The sequence below is a fragment of the Muscardinus avellanarius genome (genome assembly GCF_963383645.1).
Source record: "Muscardinus avellanarius genome assembly, chromosome: 2".
Classification (NCBI taxonomy): domain Eukaryota; kingdom Metazoa; phylum Chordata; class Mammalia; order Rodentia; family Gliridae; genus Muscardinus; species Muscardinus avellanarius.
This window is the reverse complement of record NC_137787.1, coordinates 76935944-76963541: the sequence shown is the minus strand read 5'-3', so window position 1 is coordinate 76963541 and position 27598 is coordinate 76935944. Positions and strand designations below refer to the sequence as shown.

Below are 27598 nucleotides of genomic sequence, written 5' to 3'. Positions count from 1 at the left end.
ATTTATTTATTTATTTCTGGTGTGTGTGGTACTGAGGATTGAACTCAGGGGCATTCTACCTCTAAGCTACACCCCCAGCCCTATTTTATTTATTTATTTTTTTATTTTGAGAAAGGGTCTCCTTAAGTTGCTGGGGGCCTCATTAAATTGCAAAGTCTGGCCTGGAACCTGAGATCCTCCTGTTTCTGCCTGCTAAGAACTGGAAGTATAGGTATGTGCTACCATGCCTGGCCCAAGGAACACATTGTACCTACTAGTAATGACATCATAATCTTCTGAGAATCATAATATAAAATTTACTTTAAAAATAAAATGTATTTAAAGTCTACATTTTTTTGTAAATCACCCCTGGAAATAGTCATTAGGGTTTTTTTGTTTTTTGGTTTTTGTTTTTTTGTTTTTTGCAGTACTGGGGATTGAACCCCAGGGGCATTCTACCTCTCAGCTACACTCCCAGTCCTAATTTTTACTTTTTATTTTGAAACAGCATCTCACCGAGTTGCAAAGGGCCTCACTAAGTAGCTGAGAACGTCCACTAACCACAATCCTCCTGTCTCAGCCTCATTAATGCTTAATCCTCATTAAGGATTACAAGCATACGCCACCAAGCCTGGCTCGTCATTAGCAATTTTAAACAAAATATTTTAATAATTTAGTTTGGATTTTACATTTCCTTTATTTTTTAGGAGACTATGCTTTACTATTTAAAGCCATACATTTCATAACAAAGTTTCTTTTTTACTTATTGGTGCCTTGTACTCATACATCTTGTTAAAGTTCAGGGTGATAGAGGCATACATTGCACACAGTACTCCTTGAGCCCTCCTCCAGTTCCTACCCCATTCCCTCTCCACCCTTCCTTTCTGGGCTCAGCACAGTGACTGACTTTGATAAGTTTGTGTATATGCATCATGTTCATTGAGGAGTTTTCCTCTTCCTCCCATCTCTCACTGTTATGTCCTGTTCTTCACTCCACTAAGGTTCTCTTCCTTTGAGTGGAGCCCCTCCTATGTCCCAATTTCTCCCTCTCCATCCTTCCACGTTTTGTGACTGACTGATCTCCCTTAGCATAATATTGTCAAGTTCTATCCATTTCCCTGAAAATGACATAATTTTATTCTCCTTCATGGCTGAGTAGAATTTCATTGTGTACGTAGCCCATGCAATCCCATGTATTAACCCTTATTTTAATTTCTTGTGCCTATATCCCATAGTTTTGTAATCCATTCCTCTGTTGATGGAAACCTTGCCTGGTTCCATAGTTTGGCAGTTGTGAATTGAGCAGCTATAAATATAGATATGCATACAATACTCTGATAGTTTGGTTTCATTCTTTTGGGAATATACCCAATTATGGTATAGCTGGGTCATTAGATAGATTCATTCCCATTCTTCTGAGGATCTTTCACACATTTTCCCAAAGTGGTTGCACTAATGTCCAATCCCACCAACAATGTATCAGAGTTCCATCTTCTCCACATCCTCACCAGCATTTGTTATTGTTTGTGTTTTCAATGATTGCCATTCTAATTTGGGTTAGATGAAATATCAGGATAGTTTTGATTTGTACCTCTCTAATTGTTAATTATGTTAAACATTTTTATACATTTATAGGCCATTTGTATTCTTTTGTGAAGTGGCTGTTTAGTTCACTTACCCATTTTCTTATTGTGTTGTTGTTGTTTCATGAGTTCTATGTATATTCTAGATATTAGACCTCTGTCAGAGGAGTAGCTGGCAAAAATTTTCTCCCATTCTGTTTGCTCACTGTTGACGTCCTTTATAGTTTCCTTTGCTGCACAGAAGCTCTTCAGTTTAATGCAATTCCATATATTAATCCTCATTTTAATTTCTTGTGCCTTTGGGATCTGTAGGAGTTTGCTCCCATACCCTCTTCAAGTAACTGCAAGGTCACTAGTTTAATTTCCAGGTCTTTGATCCATCTTGAATTGACCCTTGTGTGCAGGGTGAGAAAGTGGGGTTTATTTCCATTTTTCTGAATATGGATAACCAGTTTTACCAACACCATTTGTTGAACAGGCTTTTTTTCTGGTGTTTGTTTGTTGCCTCTTCATCAAAAATCAGTTGACTGTGTGTGGATTTGTCTCTGAGTTTTATATTTTTCATTGGTCTATGTTTCGTTTTTTGTGCCAAAACCATACTGTTTTTCTATGATTCTGTTGTATAGTTTGAAGTCAGGTATTGTGATCCCTCCTGCATGGTCTTTGTTGCTGAGAACTACTTTGGCTCTTCTGAGTTTTTTATTGTTCCAAATGAACTTAAAGACTGATTTCTCTGTGTTTATGAGGAATGACCTTATTAATTTAAAAGGTATTACATTGAGTCTGTAGATCACTTTTGGAAGAATTGCCATTATGATGATATTTATTCTGCCTGTCCAAGACCATGGAAGGTCTTTCCATCTACTGAGGTCTTCCTTGTTTACTTTTTTCTGTGTTTTATAATTTTCCTTGTAGAGGTCTTTTACTTCTTTGGTTAGGTTTATTCCTAAGTATTATATTGTTTGGGGGGAAATCATGAGTGGAAATGTTTTCTGGATTTCTTTTCAGTGGATTTATGGTTGGCATACAAAAATGCTTCTCATTGATTTCATATTCAGACACTTTGCTGAATTTGTTCATCAGTTCTAAAAGCCTTTTAGTTGAGTTTATTGGGTCTTCTAAGTATCATATGAAGACATCTGCAAATATAGTTTCAGTTCTTCTTTTCCATGTGTACCTCTTTGATTTCCTTCTCTTGCCTTATTGGTCTGGCTAAAGTCTGAAGTATTATATTGAAAAGGAGTGGTTATAGTGGATGACTTTATCTTGTTCCTGTTTTTAAGGGGAACTCTCATAATTTTCCTCATTCAGTATGATATTAGTTTAGCCTATTGTATATTTCCTTTTTGATGTTTAGGTATGTTCCTTTTTTGGTTGTTAAATAAATATTTATTGGTGCATTGTAGTCATACATCTTAATGGGATAAAAAAAAAACTTGTGAAGACATATACTCACACATCACCCAATCAGTCCCTACCCAATCCCTAATCCTTCCCTCCCCCCCCCTCCTTCCCATGCTTGGTTTTCTGATTAACTTTGATATGTTTGGGGGTTTTTTCTTCCATATATGGTCAAGTCATTTTTGACAAGGTTTCCAAGAACATTTGGTGAAGGAAATAATAATCTTTAAATTAAATATTGTTGAAAAATAATAACTATATGAAAAAAAATTGGGCCTTTACCTAACACCATATACAAATATTAACTCAAAATAGATAAAAGACCTAAATGTAAATCTTAAGACTATAAACTTTTAGAAGAAAGCCAGGGCCATAAAACTTCACAACATTGAAATTGTCAGTGATTTCTTAGATATGATTCCAAAGGCACAGGCAACAAAAGAATAAACAAACTTCATAAAACATAGAAAAATATTGTACATTCAAAGACAATGTAAACAGAATTAAAAGTTACTGATAGAACAAGTTAAAATATTTCAAAATGCTATATATGAAGGTATATTAATATTCCAAATATAAATCCTAAAAATTAGCAACAATAAAAGCAATCAATACAATTTAGAAATAGGTAAAAGACTAAAATAGATAATTAATCTCCAAAGATTTTTATATGACCAATAAACACATGAATATCACTCATCATTATCATAATATAACCAATCATTAAGGAAATACAAATAAAAACTATAGTGAAATACTACTTTACATTTGTTAGGATGGCTACTTAAATGAATTACCTTGCTCCAGCCCTTTACCTTGAGTTTGTTACTATCTTTACTTGTAAAGTGTGTTTCTTGTAAGCAGCAGATAGATGGGTTCTGGTTTTTAATCCATTTTGCCACTTTATGTCTTTTTATTGGGGAATTGAGGCCATTTACATTCAGTATGATTATTGAGAGATAACTTTAAATTCCTAACATGTTAAGATTTTATTTCTGTTTGAAATACTGTGTATTCTTTTTTTCTTAGTTGTCTGCTGGATGGAAAATTGTGTTTCTCTGGTTCTGTTGTGTATTACCTATTTCTTCTTTGTAGTTAATCTCTTTGAGTATTTTCTCCAGCATTGGTTTTGAAGACATCAATTCCTTCAGTTTCTGTTTGTCATGGAAGCTTCTTATTTCCCCTTCTAATTTGTAGATAGTTTTGCTGGGTAGGAAATTTTTGGCTGGAAGTTGTTTTCTTTCAGAGTTTGGAATATGTTACTCCAAGCCCTTCTGGCTTTCATGACTTGGTTTGGGAAGTCTGGAGTGATTCTAATTGGTTTGCCTCTGAATGTCACTTGGCCCTTTGTTTTTGTTGCCTTTAAGATTCTCTGCTTGGCTTCCACATTTGTCATTTTGACAATTATGTGCCGTGGAGAACCTTTTCTCTGATCCTGTCTAAAGGGAGTTCTTATAAGTTTCCTGAACCTGTGTATCGATCTCTTGCTCTATGATTGGAAATTTTTCTGCTATTATTTCTTTGAAGAGATTATTAATCCCTTTGGTTTCACCTTCTTTTCCCTCCTCTATTCCAATTATTCTTAGGTTAGCTCTCTTAAAATGGGCTCATATTTCTTCAGTGTCAGATTCTTGCTGTCTGATTTTTTTCTAAATTATGAATTATGCATTTGTTTTTGGAGTGATCATCTTCTAGGAGTGAGCTTCTATTCTCCATGTGGTCTAATCGATTGTTTATAGTTTATAGCTGCTGCTGCTGGTGGCAATATGGCGCTGTTGCCATGCCCTCAGCCGTGAGGTTACCGTATTTCTTTTCTGGTTTTGAGCTCCATTCTGAGTCCCTGGAAGGCATGATGAGCTTGGCCACTGGGAGTTTTAGACTTCTTTACTCTAAAAGAACTGCTGAATTATACCCGAATGATCCGCAGCTGCTCACTTCAGCTCCTTGTTTACCTTTCCTCTCTGGAGCCTGGTGCTGTGAGGCATGATGGCGCCAGTGCGGCTCTGCAATGCAGGTTGGTTTCTTTTCTGGTATCTGCTTGTTCTTCTAGTCTTCTTTTTCTCTCTCCCTTGTGTTTACATTTTTTATTTCTCTGCTGATAGTGTTTTCTGGCTATGAAAAGCACTGATTTTTGTGGCAATAGAGATCGAGTGTTAGCAGGACTCGTAAACGCTGCTTTTCTTTTCATCGCCATCTTCCCGGAAGTCTCTAGGTATGTTTCTTCTATCTTAATTCTCTGTAGTGTTTTTAGCATGAATGGGTGTTAGATCTTGTCTAATGCCTTTTCAGCATCTACTGAAATGATCATGTGATTTTTTTTACTTCTATTTATGTGGTGAGTTACATGGATTGTTTTTTCATATGTTGATCTGGTTCTATTGCATAATTTTACAATTGTGCAATTCTTAACATTTTGTTTCAAATTATACAGCATGACTTGGTATGTTGTATAATTTCCTTGATGTGGTTTTAAAGGCACATTGCTAGTATCTTATTTAGAAATTTTGTTCCTGAGTTCCTCCATAATATTGGTCCGTAGTTCCTTGAGCTGTCTTTACTTGGTTTTGCTATTAATATGGCTAGCTTCAAACAATGTATTTTGGGGGGTTCTGTCTCTTTATTTTATGGAATAGATAGAGCAGTATTGAGATTAGATCTTATATAAAGGTTTTATGACATTTGGCTTGGAAATCATCTGGATCGACTTTTCTTTGATGGTAGGATTTTTATTGCTGTTTCAATATTTTTAATTGCTATTGGTCAGTTTAAATTTTCTTTATCTTGATTCAATTTAGGAAGGTTATTTATGTCTAGAAATTTGTCAGTTTCTCTAGGCTTTTCATTTTGTTGGAATATAGTTTTTCAAAGTAATTTCTGATAATCTTAGATTTCTGTACTATCTGTGGTCATATCAAATTTCTTTCCCTTAATTTAGTAATTTTGGTTGATTATTTTGGTGAGGTTGGTTAATGGTTTATCTATCTTGTTTATTTTTTCAAGAGACAAGCTTTTGGTTTTGGTTTTTTATATTTTGATGTTGTTGTTCTCTACTTCATTGATTTCTGATCTGATTTTAACGATTTTCTTTCTTTTACTGGTTTTAACATTCTATTGTTTCTGCTCTTCAAGGGCTTTGAGAGGTATATCATTAGGGTTTCTTATTTGGTGATTTTCTGTTCTTCTCAAGCACTCAGTGCTATTACTTTTCTTCTGCCCTCACAATGTACCAGGGGTTCTGATATGTTGTGTCTCTATTTTCATTTGTTTTTTTGGAATTTCCTTATTTCTTCTATGACCCATTCAGCAGTGTGGTGTTCAGTCTCCATGTATTTATGAAGTTTCTCTGGGTCTTTTTACAGTTGATTTCTAGTATCATTCCGTTATTGTCTAAAAAGATGAAAGCAGGTTATTTCACACTTTTTGAATGTGCTAGTCCTTGCTTTTTGGCTCAGGATATGATATATTTTGGTGAAGGTTTTGTGAGCAGCTGAAAAGAATGTATATTCAGCTGTAGTTGGATAGAATATTCTGTATATATCTAGTAGGTCAATTTAATTTATGATGTTTCTTAGGTTTGAAGAATTTTTACTTACCTTTTTTACTTTACCTTTTTATAATGTTTGGATATATGTGAGACTTAATGTCACAAAAAGTTTGTTTTATAAAAGTGGTTGCACCTATGTTCAGAGGATAAATGTCATTATAATCTCTAGTTGAATTGTTCCTCTTATCAGTTAAAAAAAAAAATGACCCAATTGTCTCTTCTGATAAGTTTGTTTCTTCTGATAAGTTTAGTCTGGAAGTGTGTTTTTTCTGACATGAGAGTTGCTACCTCTACTTGTCTTTGCTTTCCATTAACATGATTTACTTTGTTCCTGCCTTTTACTTTTAGTTTGCCTTTACCTGTGATATGTGTTTCTTGCAGACAGCATATAGACAGGTCTTGGTTTTTAATCCATTTTGCCACCTTATGTCTTTTAAAATTTGAGACCATTGATATTCAGTGTGATTATTGAAAGATTTCTTTTAAATCCTAACATTTTAAGTTGTAACTTCTGTTTGAGGTAGTGTTTGTTCTTCTTTGCTTGGTTTTACATTTTACATCATCCTTTCTCTGGTTCTGGCATTTGGTTTTTATTTCTCCTTTGTAATTTATCTCTTGTGGATTTTCTCTAGGGCTGGTTTGGAAGACATTAATTCTTTCAGCTTCTGCTTGTTATGAAAAATATTTTTCCCCATCATATTTGTAAGATATCTTTTTTGGGTAGAGTATTCTTGACTGGAAGTTGTTTTCTTTCAGAGTTTGTAATATGTCACTCCAGACCTTCCTTGCTTTCATGACTTGTTTTGAGATGTCTGAGTGATTCTTAATGTTTTGCCTGAATGTCACTCAGTCTTTTACTCTTGTTGAACTTAAGATTTTCTCCTTGGCCTCTACATTAGTGATTTTGATTATTATGTGGCATGGTGAACCTTTTCTCTGATCGTGTGTAATGGGGGTTCTATATGTTTCCTGAACTTGTGTATCAACCTCGCTTACTATGTTTCAGAAATTCTCTGATATTATTTATCTGAAAAGATATTGATTCCTTTACTTTCAGCTTCTTGACCCTTTTCTATGCCTATAATTCTTAGGCTTGCTCTTATAAAGTTGTCCCAAATCACTTGGATTTCTAGCTCATGCTGTTGAATTTATTTTTCTAACTTATATATTATACATTCATTTTCAGAATGATCATTTTTTAATATTGAGATTTAATATTGAGATTCTATTTTCCCTGTGGTCTGGTCTACAAATAATGACTTGTGTTGATGTTTTTATTTCACTTATTGAATTCTTCACTTTTTTCAGAGCTTTTTTATTCCTGTTCAGAGTATCAGATTCTTTGTTGATTTGTTTCTTTCAGGCTCTCTTGAAATTCTTTTCTAAAATCCTGGATCATTTCTACTTCTTCTGGCAGTTTCTGAAACTTTGAGTTGCTGGGTTTTAGTTGTTGCAGGATTGTGTGGACTCATTGTTTCCTTGTTCTTTTTCTTATATTTCAAGTTTCTTACATTTATATCCTTGTTGCTTATGATGAATCTCTCTCACTCTGTGAGTTTCCTATGTCTAATCTCTCTCCCTTCATGTATCTAATTCTAGAGGTAAATATTTATCTCAAGCTGTGCCTTAAAAGTGAATGGCCTCTGCCCTCTCAGTATTCAGTTTTCTGTTGAGTATTTTTCATCCTATGATGCTGGGTTTGAGGTCTATTTCCTGTATCACCCATCTGTTGTTCTACCTCTATATTGCCAGTAATGGGTTACAGTTACTTGAGGACTGTGTTTGCTTACTGCAATGGTGGCATTGATAGTCCAGGTTTTAAAGACTAGGGACCTGTCTGTTGCCTCTATAATAATGAGTAGTCTCTGAGGTGTGGGCAGAGCAGTTTGTGTCCTGTGCATTTTTAAACTTCTATTTGTGGGATACTAGGTGGCTCTATCAGCTGTGATTAGTTTGTCCTTAGTGTCTGGCAGTTCTTCCTTTTGGGTCACCTATCTAATCTAGTCCAGCCTCAGCAGTAGGGGTTTAGAGGAGTCAGCTGGTATATGTAAAGTAAATTGTATTATAATCAATGATAAAGGGTGAGTGAGGAGGATAGAGTGAGGGATGCAATAATCGGGTAATATAGAAAATAGAATCAAGTAGAATAAGAGTTTGATTGTGTTTAGATAATGTATAGTAAAGAATGAAAATAGTGAAAATAAAGGAAAATTCTAGTAACCATCATTGAATATTTAGATATAGTGGTAGGAAATGGATATAAAATAAGGCACTGGCTGACAGGTCCACTAGGAGTCAGACAAACAAAACAGAACAGAACAGACAGTCTCTCATATGTACTCATGCAAGCAGAGAGGGAAAGAAAATGAGGGGAAAAAAATATAACCAAAATTTAAGAATTGCTTAAGCAAGAATGGGTAAAATTCCCTTGTTGGAAAAGAGTTAATTCCCATTATAGCTTTGGCTGTTTCCTTGCTGAGATTTTATTTGTTTGTTTGTTTTTTCCTTAGTTTGAGGCTTGCTTAGAAGAAATATGGAAGCTGCTCCCAAGTTCTGGTTCAAGACTGCTCCACTGTCTGCTCTGTTTCCCACTTTTCTGAGAATGCAGATTGGGGCAGAGGCATTGGGGTGGGGTGGGGGGCTTGCCCTGACTGCTTCTTGCTGGGAGAAGGCTTTTCTACCCTGGAAGCTTGGGGTGGGGAGGTAGTCTAGGGTACTCATTCAGTATTCACTAGGGCCCTAGGCATGATCCCGTGCAACACAAGAAAAAAGAGAGAGGAAAGAGAGAAAGCATGCAAAAGGGTAAAACAAACTACAGATACACAAGTACAGAGCACAGAGCAGTAGGAAAAAAAAAAAAAGAAATATGTAGAACAAAAAAAAGGAAAGAAAAGAAACAACAACAATAAAAATCTCTTGCATTTGCCCTCTGCAGTCCTCTTGGATCTGTGAAGATGCTTTTAGCTATTTAAGGTCCACTTATTCTGGTAGGTTTCCAAGCATATTCTAGCTTGCTCAGAAGCCTGTAACATAGATATCAGTCTACAGCCCCAATGCTATGGTCTCCTGCCCGGTGTCTTTCTCTCTATGTGGGTGCTGAGCACTGGGCCCCAGGCATAGAGTACATCCCAAAAAAACACAAGGACTCTGTACTCTTCACAGAGAAGGCCAGGTTTGTCTGTGGCTTCCAAGCATAGTGTTTTCTTCAGAGTTTTATGTACAGCATGCAGCCATGGTCTGCATGGATTCTCACCCCTTGTTTATGGCCTTTTTTTGTTACCCTGTGAGGAGTCTGCACTCACCTCCATGGGGTTCTTGCTCTCACCTGTGCTGCCAGGTATGCAGTGGGACAGGAGTAGGCATATGATAATGGATTTGGTCTTCCTTCTTTCTCCTGTCCCCATAGGACTGTGCAATTCTTTTGCTGATGTCCTCAGTGTCTGTGAAATAGGCCTCAGGTTGCAGGATATAAGATTTCTGGGAGTTTCCAAAGTTTCTGCCAGTCCACAATGCACACTATTGTTCTCACATCTCTGCTTGCTCATGAGTTTGTTGCTTCTTTTTTTCCTTCTTCAGCATTGATTTTAAAAGCAGCCTTGTAGTTATTACTGAGTTTCTATGTGTTTAGTTCACACCTCCCATGATGATAGACTGGGATGTGGGATGCTCCTCAATTCAGAGCTCTCTGAGACAAGTTAAAGACAACCTCCCCTCAGAGTCCTTACTCGGTGGTCATCTTCATGCAAATCTTTACATTTTCTTTATACTGGAAATAGGGTAAACAAGAATCTGGTATGTGGCTTTCTATAAAAACAATTTTTGTTTTTGCTTTTTAAAGAAATGAAAGACAGTGAAAACATAGCAAAATAACATTTTGTCAGTAATTATATTAATTTACTTAAAATATTCAATTTTAGCATAGAATTTCCATTATTTTCCTATAAAATTATATCTGAATTAAAAAAGACATATTTCCAAATAGTTCTTATGCATCAGCCTTTATAATACACACATATATAAGCATATTCTTGGATATTGGGATATAGAAGTATGAAACTTGTTGGGCCTGACTTCCTAAGAGTTGATCATGAATAAGATGGGGCAGGGCTGTGGGCAAGAAGGGTGGGGCATGAACCACTGTTGTACAGCCATACATCTCTTGATGACAGGATATATTCTGAAAGATGTTTCCATATATTTTGTAGTTGTGTACACATTTAGTGTATTTACACAAAGACTGCAATATAATCTTATGGGAGCATCATCATATATGTGGTCTATCATTGACCAAAGCATCCTTATGTAGCACACAAGTGTATTATTTTAAATATAAACATCATAATAGTAAAGGAGCATTTTTATTAGGTCACCATCATAAAATAGATATTTTTATATTTTAGTAGAAAATTTGCTTTTATTTTGCCAAGATAAATTTTTTAAAGTAATATGGAGTCCTTTTCATACCTGGCATCCCTCTTTTGTCAAACATACTATGTTTGAAGTTTAGATTCAACACTTGGTCCCTTTAGTTTGGATTTTAATTAGGGATTATGTTCCACCATGATTTTCTTAATTTTTAGTTGATGGCATCTTTCTGTTTCTAGGCTTACGGAGTTCCTATGCTAGTCAACACAGTCAGCTTGGGCAAGACCTTCGTTCAGCTGTGTCTCCTGACTTGCACATCACTCCTATATATGAGGGGAGAACCTATTACAGCCCAGTGTACCGCAGCCCAAACCACGGTACTGTGGAGCTCCAAGGATCTCAGACAGCATTGTACCGCACAGGCTCAGGTGAGCAGTCTGTTCAGTTGGATTCCCTGTTCCACTAGCCGAACAGTAGAAGGATTTTATGAACATTGGGTTCTCTGTTAGAAGGAAATTATATTTCCCATTTGGTTGTCAGATAAGCAGCTTTGATAGCAAATCAATAAACAGTAAAACAGAAGTTCATTTAGTGCCTATTTATAGGTGATATATTTCTACCTTAATATAATCTAATCAATGAACATGGTGATTGTGTTGTTAATTTAGGAATAAGATTGTAAAACTCTGAATCTGATTCTCCTTGTATAGAGTATATCAAATACAGAAAGGAAAACCTTTGCTGAAATAGCTATTAGTGATTTTTGTTGCCTGGAACAAGTGTTTAGAAAATCCATACCTGACTGACTTAATGTTGTTGACTTAGCATGTATGGAGCCTAAGTGTATTCAGCATTGAGCTTTTTATTTATTTATTTTTAATAGTGAAAATATATTTTATTTTTTTAATATAATAGCTGCCATCACTATACTGGTAATGTTCCAGAGACAGAAAAGAAAACACAAGCATTCTATAAGCTTTCATTTGCCTGTTCAACAAATTCTAAAGAAAATACTCCCATTCCATTCAACACTATGGCTTGCAGAGCTGAATTTTTTTTCCATAATAAAAATATAATTTTGATATTGGATTTCCTCTGAACACTTATGTGTGTAGAATGTTAAAAGATGTCCCTTTTGATGAACTCAAACTGAGACCAAATGAAATTAGAAGTGTTTATGAAAACCAGGAGCGAGGGCATCACACATACGCACTGCAACCCTCACATGTATTCCACACTGTGGCAACCAGTACATCAGAAGCTGTAGCCCAGGTGCTGGGAGCTGCCCAACTGTGATACAGGGTTGGTTCATGGTGTCTCATGGGGCAACTTCCTTTAAAAAAAAAAATGAAGTCTTACAGACTTATTAATATGCCCACAGAAGAACCCTAGTTAGCAATGATAACCCCTTAGGGATGTACCTAGACAAGACATACCCCTCAGAATTCCAGGAGAGAGAAGACTCTATTTGTATTGGTTCTTTGCTGAAAACAGACTAGAATGCACTATTTTTTAATAGATGTTAGTGAAGAAATATTTCCCATGTTATTATGTGTTATAAATAGAAATTAATTTAACAAGATTAAGAAATAGAAAAATAGGTATACAATTATTGGAGCAATACCTGCTACAATAATTAGGAAAGAGATGTTAAATACAGTGGACAGTTCTTTTATATATAACACAATGCAATAATTTATGGGAAGAGCTATAGAATAATTTGATATATCAATATTTCTTGTGAAGTAGACTTTCTAATGTTATCAAGATCCCCAGGTGTAGAAATTAAGTATATATATCAAAATAAGTACCATGTATATACTAAGTATTAAAAAGTTTGATGGCTTCAGTTATGTACACATTTAATAAAGATCTTGTTTTTATCACTAAAATAAAAGCATAAATTTTTGCTATTTAATCATTTATTTCTAAGGTTTTTTTATATTTTCTTTGGAGTTTTAAGTTACTGAATCCTAATGAGCATATTAAAACTCAATATATAAGCTGATTTATGTTTCATATTTCTCTTTTATAAAACTAAAATTGACATAATGTTGTGTACATTTTAAAATTCAAGTACCATTTTTGGTGCTAATGAGCTAGATTTGAAAAATCTAAAAGTAAACAATTTATATAATTGCCCAGATTTACTCCTTAAAAATTAAAAATGTTTAGTTTTAAAAGGGTGACCTTGTGGAGAACATACTAATGTTTCTCAAAATGTTGTCTTCCTAATAGGTGTTGGAAATCTACAAAGGACATCCAGTCAACGAAGTACCCTTACATACCAAAGAAATAATTATGCTATGAACACAACAGCTACCTACGCAGAACCCTACAGGCCAATACAGTACCGAGTACAAGAGTGCAATTATAACAGGCTTCAGCATGCAGCACCAGCTGATGATGGTACCACAAGATCCCCATCAATAGATAGCATCCAGAAAGACCCCAGGCAAGCTCCAGCTGGGAGGGCCCAGAGTACTGCCATATTGAAGGAGTTAAACAGTTCTTCCATTCTGACTTTTTAAGTTGTCAAGTCTATTATAATATCAGCAATTCTTTATCTCTAATACTTCCAGTTGCATTCCAGCTCTATAATGTCATTGAGGCTACTTTGCTTTTGAAGATAGATTTCTTCTTTCCATGCTTTAATTATAAATTAGAGTGCACAGCCTGTGGGAATATCAGTAACATTCATCATGTAAACACTTTAGCCAGGCAACTACCTGGGATAGCCTCTTAGTCAGAATTAAAGAAAAGACTTTAAAGTATCACTTTACCCCTTCTCCCTTATCCTGACTGACTTAAGTGGACAAAGGCCTTAGAAAATTCATATATTATTCTAAACTGGGAGAGACCAGTGTTTGTGTACATATTGAATCCTATTGGTCAATACTATATGGAGGTTTTATTAACTAGGTCCTTTGAAAGCTTTTTGCTGATTAGGAGAAAAAAGCTTACAAGAAATTCTCATATCTCATAAGCAAAAAATTTGTTTGGAAAATAATGTTTCCTCTTTTGTTTGGCCATGTAGATATTTTTAAGGTATGTATCAATCATTTAGTACTTGAATGATTTTGAAAAACTGGCCTCATCTTTAATGAAAGCCATTTAAGATATTCAAGAAATAAGTATATTTCAAAACTAAAAACTTTTGTTCTAAAAGAGTGAAATTATTAATAAGTTTTAAGCAGCTTTGGTGTTATTTTAAGGCATGTTGCAAGATTTCGTTCACTCTTCGCCCACAAATAGTTGCTGCACTGGAAAATTGTTAAAATTATCAATTCATTTTTAGCAGCCTACCATTATTCTAATGAATGAATTCAAATGAATGAGGTCTTGGTCATTAAAACAAAATAACTAAAGGTGCCCACTGATTCTCTAAAACCACATCACCTGCTCACTTTGATGCCTAAAACCCCAGAAGGTTTGTATGTACATTTGGTTATTCTATTACTGATTTGCAGCTTTTTGTCATTTTAAGGATTTGAAAATGCTGTTGTCTAACAGGACCTCCTATATAATTGTTATGAATTCTCATTCATTATTTGTTTTAACTCTTAACAATGACAAAAGACTAGGGCACCTAAGTAGATGCAGAAATTCCTAAAAGAGTTTTGAATTATAGGTAATTTAGACCATCCCTTGGCTGGACCTGCAGAGAAAATAAACATCTACCCACAAAAGCAATGAAGTATGATTGTAGAGCTTTTAGTTTAATGTGTGCCCCTGAAGACTTCAGTTTTGACCTCTAATATGAGCTGATTGAATATAAACAAAAATTTCATATATGATAATACTCCTCAGCTATTCATGGTATGATAATTTCATAGTCTAATGCATAAAAGTGTTATGGCTAGCTTTGATTATGTGAAACTTCACTGATAATGCACTTTATAAGATGCATAAATGATTATCTTATAATAATAGATACATTATTCCAGCTGAACCTGGAATCCAGGTGAATTTGAAGTTCAAATACTCAAACCAAAATAAAAAGCTCATGACAACTATTATTTTTTAGTTTTTAAAATAGCATTTTTAAGTAATACTTTCATTCACTTATGAATCTTTCTTTCTCATTAGTGCAACATAAAAATTAACCTGATAGATTTAAAAGAAAACCTGTGAGGTTGTTTTTTGTAATTGTCTACTTAGAAGCCAAATTTATTAGTATTACAAATGATACTTCTAAAAGGAGTAACTTGAAAGTGTTTCTTATGGGAAGCAGCAGTGGTTTAAAACTGGCAGCATTCTGGATACTCCTTTTGAGCAACACTCAATCTTTGACATTCAGCAGAATATGTAATTCCATATACTCTTTCCTTGAATTTTTTCTTCAAATATTTTACTTCTACATACATTACAAAATTGATGATGTATGTGATGTTATTTTTACTGAAAATAGCGTTTTTTAAAGGAATTAAGGATACTGAAAATGATGGCCTTTTATATTCACCTGTATTTACTATTTAGAAGTCTCTTCTTCCTGTAAATTCAAGTTTTCATCTCATTTCCCTTCAGCCTAAAGAATTTCTTTTATTATTCCTCATGCTGCATATCTCCTTTCAAAAAATTCTGTCACTTCATTTTATCTAAAAATATTTTTCTTTCATGTATTTTTAGGGGGGAGGGTAGATACTGGAGATTGAACCCAGGAGCAGTCTACCTCTGAGCTGCATTGCCAACTACAGCCTTGGGCATTCTGCTTCTGAGCTATTTCTTCGAGCTACAACCCTTTTAATTTCTAGCCTGAACACTCTGATCCTTCTGTCTCAGCCTCCTATGTATTGGATTACAGGCATGCACCACTACACTGATTTGTTTCCAATATTTTATTATTTTTTACTTGGCACATTCTAACTTTACCTCATATTGGATGGAGTACAGAGTGTCAGGAAAATCAGTGCACACAACTCTTGGTGCCCTCATTTGTAAAGGATATTTTTGCTAGATATAAAATTGAGAATTTACAAGTATGGGGTTTTGTTTTGTGTTCCATCAGTACTTTAGAAAGTGCTCCTCATGGTCTTCTGAGCTTGGTTGTTTCTGATGAGAAATCATATGTTATTTGTGTCACCCTCATAATGTAACGTGTCTCCCCTCTGGCTTTTTTTCAGATTTTCTCTTTTGCTTTCAGCAGTTTTACTCTGATGAGCTTAAGTATAGTTCTCTTTTTATGTAACCTTCTTAGGGTAAGAGATTACTGAGATTCTTAAAATGCAGGTTGATGTTTTTAACCAAAACTGGGACATTTTCAGCCATTATTTCTTTACATTTTCTTGTGCCTCACTCTTCTCCTTCTGGAACTCGAGTTAAATATATTAAGTCACTTTTTTTTTCACAAATTAATGAAACTCTGTTTTATGTTTGTTTGGTTTTGTGTTGTTAAGAATTGAATCCAGGGGCATTCTACCTCCAAGCTATACTCCTAAACCTTTTATCTTTTATTTGGAAACTGTCTCTCTCTAAGTTGCTAAGAGCTTCTCTAAAGTTGCTGAGGCTGGCTTTGAACCTGCGTTTTTCCTGCCTTAGCTTCCCAAGTGCTGGGATTACAGGCGTGTACTACCATATCCATCTTGTTTGGTTTGTTGTTGTTGTTTAAATCTTTTTTTTATCTTTGTTATTCTGATTTTTGTATCTTTTTTCAAACTTAGCATTCTTCTGTAATCTTTAATTTGTTGTTAAAACTATACAGTGATTTTTTTATTTCAAATACTTGAATCTGAATCTTACTTGGTTTTTATTTATAATTAACATATATTAATTGTACATATTAACGAGGTTCAGTATGAATTTTTTGCCAATTCAGCCTGGCTTTCTGCCAGACCAGTACCTGTTCCTGCACTTGCATAGCCCAGCCCGGTGCTCAGCCAGGGACCTGTGGCGACCCCGACCCAGACTCCTCTCCACTACCTGCCTTATACATTCTAGCTACTGTGGCACCACCCAATTCCCATGTCTTCCCCTCAGCTTACCCAGTCTAGCACATATTACTTGGCCTCAGCCCCCTGCTCATTGTCTAGAATGTGCCCCTCATCAGAAAGCCAAGTAAATACAGGTTTCCTTGGGAATTTCCCTCCTCTTAAAGATTTCATCCTTGTTTTTTCTATTTTCCAGGGCCTCAAAACAGTTTTCTCACATAGTTTTGTAGTTGTTTAATGTGAAGGCAAAATCCAGTACCTGTTACTTATCACAGTTGAAAACAGAAGTCTAGGCTTAGGTTTTAATGAGGCAAATCCTAGTGGGCATTGCCACCATTCAGCCAGCACACAAATTGATAGCAACCTTGCCAGGGCAGATTTCAGCAGAACTTAAATCAAGGCTGGAGTTGATGCCAGCCAAGCCTACCTTCCCAGCTCTAGCCTGGTGCTTCCGTTCATGTTGTCTGACGCCCCATGGCATGCAGACATGTCAGGAAATCTTGACCATCCCTGTGCCATTTAAAGAGGACAAAAATGGGTATTAGTAATGATTGTGAGTCATCAAGGAAACATTAAATCACACTCCTTGCACTCTGTTAATTACAGCATAGATTTACATAATAGGCTTTTGACTGATTTTCATCATAAATGGTTACCATAGCTTCAGTGCCTAAAAAGAAATGTATTACAGGGAATGCTCCTATTTAGAAAATCTAATTTTTTTCAAGTATGATGAACATTAATAAAACATCATATTTACTAAAATAAAATTTAAATATATAAGATTATGTATATATCATCACATTTTATTATCACAACCAATAGAAAGTAGAAATAATAGTTTTATTACTCTTATTTAATAGATGGGAAATCTGAAACATCAAATAATTTGCTAATTTTTCATATAACTCCAAATAATTAGCTGACTTTTAAAATATCATTGAAGGGCCCAAGACAAACCCAGGCAGTCTAACTACAAATGCTGTGTTGTCATTGTTTTTTGCTGTGTTGTGCTGCATCCCTTAGCATTTGGCTGTATTCTTAATGTCTACTAATAATAGTGTCATCCAGCCTGACCCCCGAACCAGAAATCCCCATCTCACCTCTGTCTAAGGTTCAAGGCCAGCCTCAGCAACTTAGTGAGACCTGTTTCAAAATTAAAAAATAAAAAGGTTTGGGGTGTGGTGTGTCTTAGAGAATGCCCCTGGGTTCAATTCCATGTGTAAAAAAATCAAACAAAAAAGTGAGCAATAGAATTATCACTTGCTTGTTAATTTTCAAGATTTCTTATACTGATTATTTTTATGTCAAAGAATATTGCCCACAACTGAGAGTCTGCATGTTTGTTGTTCTGTGAACCATTGTCTAGAAACATGGTCTTCACATATTATAAGAATCATTTACATGTAACAAGAATTCCAGAGAGTACGCCATTAGATGGCATCAGAAAATTCTGACAATGTGATGTTATCCAAAATAAGCAAGTATAAAAGAATGCATGCATAGTATGGCTGTATACTCATTACAAGAAAAACTGTTTAGCCCAGTGGATGAGGGCACAGACTCTAAAGGCAGACTAACCCAGTCCAGGTGTTGCTGTTTCGGTTACTTAGCTGTATGACCAGTTACTGAGCCTTTCTGCTTCAGCTTTGACATCTTTGAGGCTGCTATAATAATAAATAAACATATATGGAATACCTTAAATAGTGTCTACAGAATAGAAGTTCATGACATCTTAAGGACTATTTAATGATAATCCAGTTTTCTGGGGGGGAAAAATTTATATCCATACATAGCCAGTCATAGTGGCTCACTCCTATAATCCCAGTACTTGGAAGGCTGAGACAGAAGGCTCTCAGGTTTGAGGTTGGCCTCAGCAATGCAGCAAGCAAGAGTCTCAGCAACCTAGCAAGACCCTGTTTCAAAAGAAAAAATAATAAATAAATAAATAAATAAATAAATAAATAAATAAATAAATGGCTGGGAGTATAGCTCAAAGTGTCTATAGGTTCAATCCCCAGTACCACACACACACACACACACACACACACACACACACACACACACACACACAGAGAGAGGCTTGTTTGCACACATATACAAAAAAAGACAGGAAATGTCAACAGTTCAGTGGTTTTCTCTAGATATAGAATTACTAAATGATAGCTGGGCGTGGTGGTGCATGCTTCCAATCCCAGCATTTGGGAGGCTGAGACAGTAGGATCACGATTAGAGGACAGCCTTAGCTACTTAGTGATGCCCTTTGCAACTCAATGAGACCCTGTTTCAAAATAAAGAATTAAAAATAGGGCTAGGTGTGTAGCTAGGAGGTAGAATGCCCCTGAGTTCTATCCCCAGTACTGCAAACAGAAATAAATAAATAAATAAATAAATAAATAAATAAATATTAAAATATTCCCTTTTTTATAATTGTCTAAGTTTCTATCTTCTGATCAAGAGCACTATAAATATTAAGTTCTCTAGTCACTGTGCTGAAGCGTTGTGATTTGTAGGCTGCCAGCCTGTCCGTTCCCACCAGCCCTTCCTCTTTCCAGGTGTGGCATGTCACTTCAGTAAAATGTAGTTGTTTACCTACGCTTTGCACCTGCAGGTTTCTTACACAGGTAGAAAGGCATAAAATTAGAATCAGGAGGAGGAACACTACAGTGGAAAAGTTACCCATATTAAAGAATTTCCTTTGTTCCCCTGAATCTCTTTCTGTACATCTATACGTCATGATTTCTTTAGGATCATAAGCATCTTGGCCTCTGCATGTGTTCATGGTGAGGGAGGGAGGGAGGGAGGGGCTTGCGTACATACATATATTTTAGAATTATTCTAACTTGCAGTTTTTGTCTCAGCTGAGCTCTTTTGCCCTCTTACAGATGTTTTGTTCGGTACATTACTGCCACATGGGCCTTCCTTTCTGAAGCCACATCTTTCTCTTGCAGGGAGTTTGCCTGGCGCGATCCTGAGTTGCCTGAAGTCATTCACATGCTGCAACACCAGTTCCCGTCCGTCCAAGCAAATGCAGCAGCCTACCTGCAGCACCTGTGCTTTGGCGACAACAAAGTGAAGATGGAGGTGCGGTACTCATGCCTGGCATGACACGGGGAAGACTGGTTTTCCTCTTAGCAGTCACATGCTTGCATATTTAAGAAATTACCAGGGACGGGGAATATAGCTCAGTGGTAGAGTGTATATGTATACTTGATCCTGGGTTCAATCCCCAGCATTACCAAAATAAAGAAAAAAGAAATTACTGAATGCCTTTTTAAGGGATATTTTGATTCTACATACTCTTAATTCTTAACTATGCATTTCACTGTCTCCAAGGAAAAGCTAAAATGAGTATATTTCCTGGAGTGCTTTCAGCCTTGTCAAATTCTGTGTCCACTTCATTTAATTATTTATAAAACATGAAGAAAAATTAATTTAACTGGCATTTTAGAAATATTTTCAAAAAAACAAAAAGTATAGTAGTCATTGAACTAGTGAATTCATGTGTTTCTCAAGATTTGGTGGCAACTAATATTAAGTTACAAAGGGCTTAAAATCTTTACTAATCCTGAATATAGATGAATATTTTTTCAGATTTTTAAAGTTTTTTAGTGTTTGTAGAACTACAAGGAATTATTCATTGGTTAGTATTCTGTAACATTGATATTTTAAGCTGCTCACTCACCTGCAATGTCATATAGAAGTAAATTTTTCATCAGTTTAACAGGGAAAACAACATAGTAGGTATAGAAAGGTGGATGTAGTGATTAAATTCCAAAAACATTCAAATGATATACTAATGAATTGACAAGTGGAAGAAAATGTAGGGACAGTGGCCTAAATAACCTATTCTAGAAACTAAATTACATCAATCAAAAATTTCTTCCCATATTGTCTCTGACCTTGCATGAGTCTTTGTTGTGTTTGCATATTTCTTCATTGTGCTTTTGGAGTGAAAGTGTCATTCCCAGTGTGTGCACAGGGCTGGCAAAGGGCTGTGTTGTCTACCTCTGCACATAAATTTGCCTAGGTCTCCCATCTCTTTAAAGCCATGAACCCAAGAAAAGAGTATCTTAAACAATATCTTTAGAATTTACAAAAGATGTGTTGTTTAGAATTAAAAGTAATGATCTGGAGTTAACTTCCTGTGCTCTTCCCCCAATAAACTTTTATTTGATTGCTAATTAATCTCTGTCACTTAGGCCTGGAACCTAATATTTTTCATTATAGGTGTATAGGCTAGGTGGAATCAAGCATCTGGTTGACCTTTTGGACCACAGAGTTTTGGAAGTTCAGAAGAATGCTTGTGGTGCTCTCCGAAACCTTGTTTTTGGCAAGTCTACAGATGAAAATAAAATAGCAATGAAAAATGTTGGTGGGATTCCTGCTTTGTTGCGACTGTTGAGAAAATCTATTGATGCAGAAGTCAGGGAACTTGTTACAGGTAGGTGTAAAATTGATTTTGTCCTAGAAGAAATGTTGAAAACAATCTGGACTATACCTTTGTATAGTGGCACTGTCAGGGAGTTGGAGGCTCCGGGTAATACATGATAACATATATATAATTAAAGTAAATTATAGCAGCCATGAACCCAAGAAAAGAGCATTTTAGATATTATCCTACTTAGTAGTGGGATGGGGGGTAAAAGATAAGTTCTTTAAAAAAGTAACCTTCTGAAATGTTCTGGAGTTGTTAACTTCCTATGAAATTATATCAATATAATTATATATTTATATATATAATTGTGAAGAAGGCTGTATATAATTTTGTGTTTGTGTATATATTAGTAGTAGATATTGAACACAGGCATTCTACCACTGAGCCGCACCTTCAGCCCTTTTTTATTTTTTATCTTGAAATAGGATCTCACTAAGTTGCTAAAGGCCTTGCTAAATTGCTGAGACTGTCCTTGAATATATAATCCTCTTGTCTTAACCTTCCACGTCCTGAGATTACAGATATGTGCCAATACACCCAGCTTGTACATAATTTAATCTAATGATTCAGAAGGCATTTGCAGTGCTAATGGTCATTTCTCTTGGTATCAGTTATTTATTAATGTGTAAGTATCAGCCAACAGATGTCTTATTCATAGAGGCCTGAATACATCAATTTTTGTTACATATTCTGTGATAATTCTATTTGTTTTAAATAGGCTGACTTTCCTTTATTGTACTACTTAATGGTTTGGCCGCCTTCCACTTCAGTTCAGCCAGTGCTTGAGTGCCCTGTTACAGCCCCGTCACTTCGCTAGGCCCCAGAGATATAAAGATGAGCAATGCCCAGTTCCATCCTCAGGCAGCACTCAGCCTGGGCAGGAACCCAGGTGGTTCTGTGTCAGAGAGAGGTGTGGCAAGAGCTGTGGCTCCATAGAGGAGGTGCTGGGTGCACGGTGTATGGGTAGGAAAGGTCTCTGGATAAAATGAAACCTAAGTCGATCTAAAGGAAGAGGAGGCACTAGCAGTTTTAGATTTTTTTTAGCTGATGGGATGGGGGGTTAGATCTGTTTTCAGTCTCAAGCAGAGACTCAGAATCAACAAGGGATTGTCTCTCCCTGCCCACAGGAGGGGTGATCAAGACTGGTAAGAGATGCAGGCCTAGCTTAAGGAACTTCTGGGAGGCACTTAATTGTGCCACACACACGATAAGGACACTAGGGTGTGGCATGGCCAGTTGGGCTTTTAAATGCATTTTGCCAGCAGGCAGCAGAGGATTGATCTGAAGAGGATGAGTCCCTGGCTGGGGAAGCCTGGGAGAAAATCACCAGTCTTGTGATACTGGCTCAAAGTATTATAAGGAAGGGCCAGTGAAAAGAGAGACCAATTAGGGAAATATTTCTGGTCTGGATGTGATGGACAGATGCAAGGAGGGAGACACAGGGAAGAGAGAGCAATGCTTTGTCTTGGGAGACTGGATATTGTAGTACCAATACATGCATTCTTGAGGGAGCCGGGCGTGGTGGTGCACGCTTGTAATCCCTGCACTTGGGAGGCGGAGACAAGGAGGATCCCACAGGTTCAAAGCCAGCCTTGCTGGCTTAAGAGACTCTCTTTCCAAATAAAAATATAAAATAGGTCTGGGAGTGTAGCCCGGAGGTAGAAGGGTTTCCAGGAACCCCAGTACCACCAAAAACAAACAAACAAATGTACTTGAGGGTGAGATGGAGGAACTATTCTGCAGAAGGACAAATTAATGACAGCATTGCTTATAATAGACAACTTGGGAAATAGATATTCATTGGCAGAGTAGTTAATTAAATTGCAGTACCTCACACGGGGAAACCACATACAATAGTAAAATCAGCACATTAGAGCTATATATAGCAACACAGAGCCCGAGGAGCATTACAGAATGATAGCTGTAGCATGATACTGTCTGTATGAAGTTCTTAAATATGTAGACTGAGCTTATGAATTATTTTTTATATATGCAAATGCAAAAGTTAAAATTTCTAATTGGAATGATAAAAACTTATTCGAGAAAGCAGCTACCTCCATGATAGGGGAATGGAGAAAATGGGATGGAGAATGTACCCCTGCTCTCTTTAGGGCAGTCTCATATAAGTAAGACAAGATGGTCATATTTGGCAGAGAGTAGATGGTGGTGGATACCTGGGTATTTGCTTCATATTTGCTATGCCATTTTTCATGCTTGAGATATTAAATTCCAAAATGTGTATCAACATTTATTAGAAATTAATCCTATTCCCTGCTGGCATCAACTTGTGAAATCAAAATTTTAAGTGTTGTCAAATATAATTCATTTAACACGAAAATGTGGCACACCATCATGCATCTAATATCTAAGGGAAATCAATTTTTTCATAAGATGTAAATGTTCAAAATACAACATTAATATTTCTTTTTATTCCACATAAGGCATGAAATTTACACACTAAAAGTAAAATGTGCTTTTCCTGTAATTTTAAACCTTGGAATGGACTGTTTGCTTTTACGTAAGCTTGGCCTCTCTCACGCCAAAAAATAAATTATTTATATACGTGTGTGTGTGTGTGTGTGTGTGTGTGTGTGTGTGTGTGTGTAATGAAAATTAAAACGAGCCAAACAAAATTTAAAAAATAACAGAAAAATACAGTTATATCTATCCTGGGAGTCAACACAGTCACTGCAATTATGCCAAGAAATTCCCTTGATGCTGCTTGCTAGGGAACAATATTATTTGCAATCTATGAGTGCTTTCTTTCCTTGCTTGATCTTTTTCTATCAATTTGAAATTACTGTGTGAAGCCCAGTACCTTCACACAGTACCAACCTGTATGGCCATAAGGCTGCAGAATGATGTGTGTGGAGTCCCCAGGAAGATCAGCTGTGTGCCAGGGCAACCTGACATTACGAGCACAGCTTCTACTCATCTTTAGCTCTTTTCTCATTAATTAGTGAGATAGTTCATGGATTGGTCCTTACATTTTTAATATGCAGCTTTTTTCTTTTCTTCTGTCATAATTTCTCAAAAGAGAAATAGGATTTCTGGATTTTTGTTTCTGTGTATTTTCCTTGGGAGAAACTGTTAAATCTCTTTTCCTGAGCTGAGCTCCAAGAATTTATAAGACTTAGTAATAAACAGGAAGAAAAACACATGAGAGATTGGTGATTCCCACCCTCCCCCATTTTTAAATAAAATCAAAATGATTTGGAGGAGAATTAGGCTGTACTACAAAGGGTTCACATGTTTTGATCTACCTGGGCATTGCTTCTTGGCCTTTGGGCTAAGATCAAGTATACCTGGGCACACTCTGGACTTGAGTGCTAATTCAGTTGCTTTTCTCCATATTTTGTTACTTCAATGTGGGTACACTACAAGATGTTTTAAGACATGGATCCTGGCCTTAAAGAAAATATATATGAGTGTTTCTAATTTAAAAAATAACTATTTCTCCAAGAAATTGTTTCATTTCCAAGGTAAAACTTTGAATAACTACTTATATTTCTTTTATGAGCATATCTGCCAATAGCTTTTAAAACTTTTAAAAGAAGCAATTTTGACCATACCTACAGAGTAAACAAATGAATCGCCTTATAACTTATGCTATAAGTGGACCAATTGCACATGAGATATTCTTTATAAAACCCTGGAGCCAGGCATGGTGGCACACCCTTGTAATCCCAGTATTTGGGAGGCTGAGACCAGAGGATCGTGGTTCGCAGACAGCCTCAACTACTTAGTGAGGTCCTCTGCAACTTAGTGAAACCCTGTTTCAGAATAAAGAATAAAAACAGAGCAGGCGGTATAGCTCGGAGGCCAAATGCCTTTGGGTTCCATCCCCAGACGCCCCCCCCCTCAAAAAAAAGAAAGAGTTGGATAGGAGTGGTCCGTATGTAAACTCATCTCTCAGCTGCCACATATAAAGGAGTTAAACCAGAGACCTGGGTTTGATCTCTCTGTAGACATTATCTAGCTACTATTAAGCTACTAAACCACAACATAAGTCTGGCACATAAATTTTGTAATTATATGAACATATATTTATGGTCCAAGACTTTGTTTATGGAGACAATAAAATTATTTACATTTCTCAGTCTTCAAATATACTGGTACCATCCTTAACTAATATTTATTAATGTTTTATGAATAAGAAAACATATCCATGATAGGTTTTTAAGCATGAAAATAATCAAAAGATTTTTGAACCCTTCTTTTATAATACTTCCTCAAGTCAAATATTCATAAGCTGACTTTAAATTACAGAATCACAGGGTTGAGGAAGACCTCAAAACTCACTTTGTCCTTCAGTCACCCAGTGCATGAATCCTCTGCACCACTTCTTCACAAGCGCCCATTATGTGTTTAAACCCACAGGAAGCCAGGCAAGGTGGCCTATGCTTATAATCCCAGTATTTAGGAAGCTGAGGTAGAAGGATCACAGGTTCAGAGCCAGGCTCAGCCACTTAGGCCTTCTGCAACCTAGTGAGACCTTGTTACAAAATAAGAAATAAAAAATAGGACTGAGGGTATAGCTCAGATGTAGACTATCCTGGATTCAATCCCCAGCTCTACTAAAAAATAAAAAAATAAACCCACAGGGACAGGGAACTTACTTCATGGGAATGAGGCTGAGAAGCAGGGTGGCCCAGAAAGCAAGATAATTGTTACGATGTTAGAATGTTAGAAGGCAAGGAAGACCAACATTTAAGAGCTCATTTTGCCTAGAAATGTCCCTATGAATAGAATAGTTTAATGCTAGATCCAGCTACCCAAACTCCTTCTAACCAGGAAAGTTTGCCCTAATCTGAGCCCACCTCAGTAAAAAAAAAAAAAAAATCTGCCTCAGACATGACCAGGATAGTGCTATGACCATGTTACTCACCAGTCCCTATCAGCTGCCCATAAAAACAGAATCATTATCCTCCCAAATTTCAATACTCTGCCAGTGTCATGCACTTACCATGACCCTGGAACCCTACACAATGCCTGGCCTTTGTAGGTGTGGTAAGAATTCTTCTGTGAAAATTACAGTCAACTTCAGATCATGAAATGTTTTACACTGAGATTTCATATTCAAAAATTACATAATTTGTAGAAATTACTATTCCCTTGAACACAGGTATCCTATTATTCTTAATATTAAATAATTCATACCTTTTATTAATCCAAAGTCTTCTTATCCTCAACCTCTTTGTTTCATTTTGGCAATTTTCACTATACTTAAATGAAGAACTTTTAGCTTTTCTCTTAAAGAGAGATGTCTTCCCTCTGCTTTAAATGTGATAACTGCCCAGGGCTATATTTTTGCCACATCTTTATATTCAAGGGAAAAAAATACTTTTTGCCAAACATATTTTCCCAAGACAGTATGGCTGTCACTGTTAATTAAAATGGTTCTTTAATACATACCATGATTCTTGTGTTTTCTTCACTTGTGTTGAACATATTCCATATTGAAATCTAATGAGCTTTTCTTTTAGTAATTGCTGATATATGTGGGTGCTTAGAGCAATTTTTTAATTATTATTCTAAAGGGACTTTTTGCCATTATTGTTCTTAAACTTGAGAGCTGCATGAAGTATGATTGTTCCCCAGTGGGTTATAAAATGTGTATCTTGTAGACAGGCTAACAAACTGTGGATTGAAAGAGGGAACATCTTGTCACTAAAGAAGATATGTTGAACTCATTTGTTCAAGATTATTAAATAGTGTTTCTAAGCTAGGAAATAAGAGTTTTTAGTTACTGAGAATCCTAAAAACATCATCTTTTAAAACTGTAGAAACTGAAAATACCACACAGAATCTGGAGGCCTGCTTTTATGCATCACATGTCCCAAAAGTATCTTATTTTATTTCTTCTTAATAATGTGTTAAATAACAAAAAGTAGCCTTTGTTCTTTGATAATAATAGACTTTGTGTATATAACTTTTATATTCACCCTTCTTCTAATTTAGCAAGTGATTATTCATCCTTATGGCTAAGTAAAATATTTCCACACTCTTTATTTTGAAATTTTCAGATTCCTACAATAGATTCCAAAAGTCATACAGAACATGAAATTGATAATAAGGCAAAAACAGCTTATTATAAATGGACCAACTTTATTTCTAGAACTTTGAACTAGGAAGACTTGGTTGGAGTAGAATTTCCCAGTAGAACTGCATACAAGGAGCATCAGATGGAGTAGAATTTCCCAGCAAGAGCATGGCCCACGATGATGTGCTCCCTTGGTAGGCTAGACAGCCCGTGAAGGCACTGGAGGCATGGAGAGAAAATCATAACTGATGATATCCAGGAAATCCCAGACCACATCACTCAAATGCTTAGTACTTTCTGAGTCTGCCTGATGCTTAT

The 27598-nt window shown here is 36.0% G+C and overlaps 1 protein-coding gene across 4 annotated transcripts in view; it reads left to right on the top strand.

The window, feature by feature from the left end:
• PKP4 (plakophilin 4) overlaps window positions 1–27598 on the top strand; it is a gene marked incomplete at its 5' end in the record, with an annotated part of 192032 nt that overhangs the window by 131283 nt on the left and 33151 nt on the right. For all 4 annotated transcript variants that reach the window (XM_080689592.1, XM_080689590.1, XM_080689591.1 and 1 more), the window contains 4 exons: window positions 11112–11300; window positions 13111–13327; window positions 19751–19883; window positions 21030–21243. In XM_080689592.1, the coding sequence (XP_080545718.1) occupies window positions 11112–11300; window positions 13111–13327; window positions 19751–19883; window positions 21030–21243 (753 nt within the window). The remainder of the gene's footprint in view (window positions 1–11111; window positions 11301–13110; window positions 13328–19750; window positions 19884–21029; window positions 21244–27598) is intronic.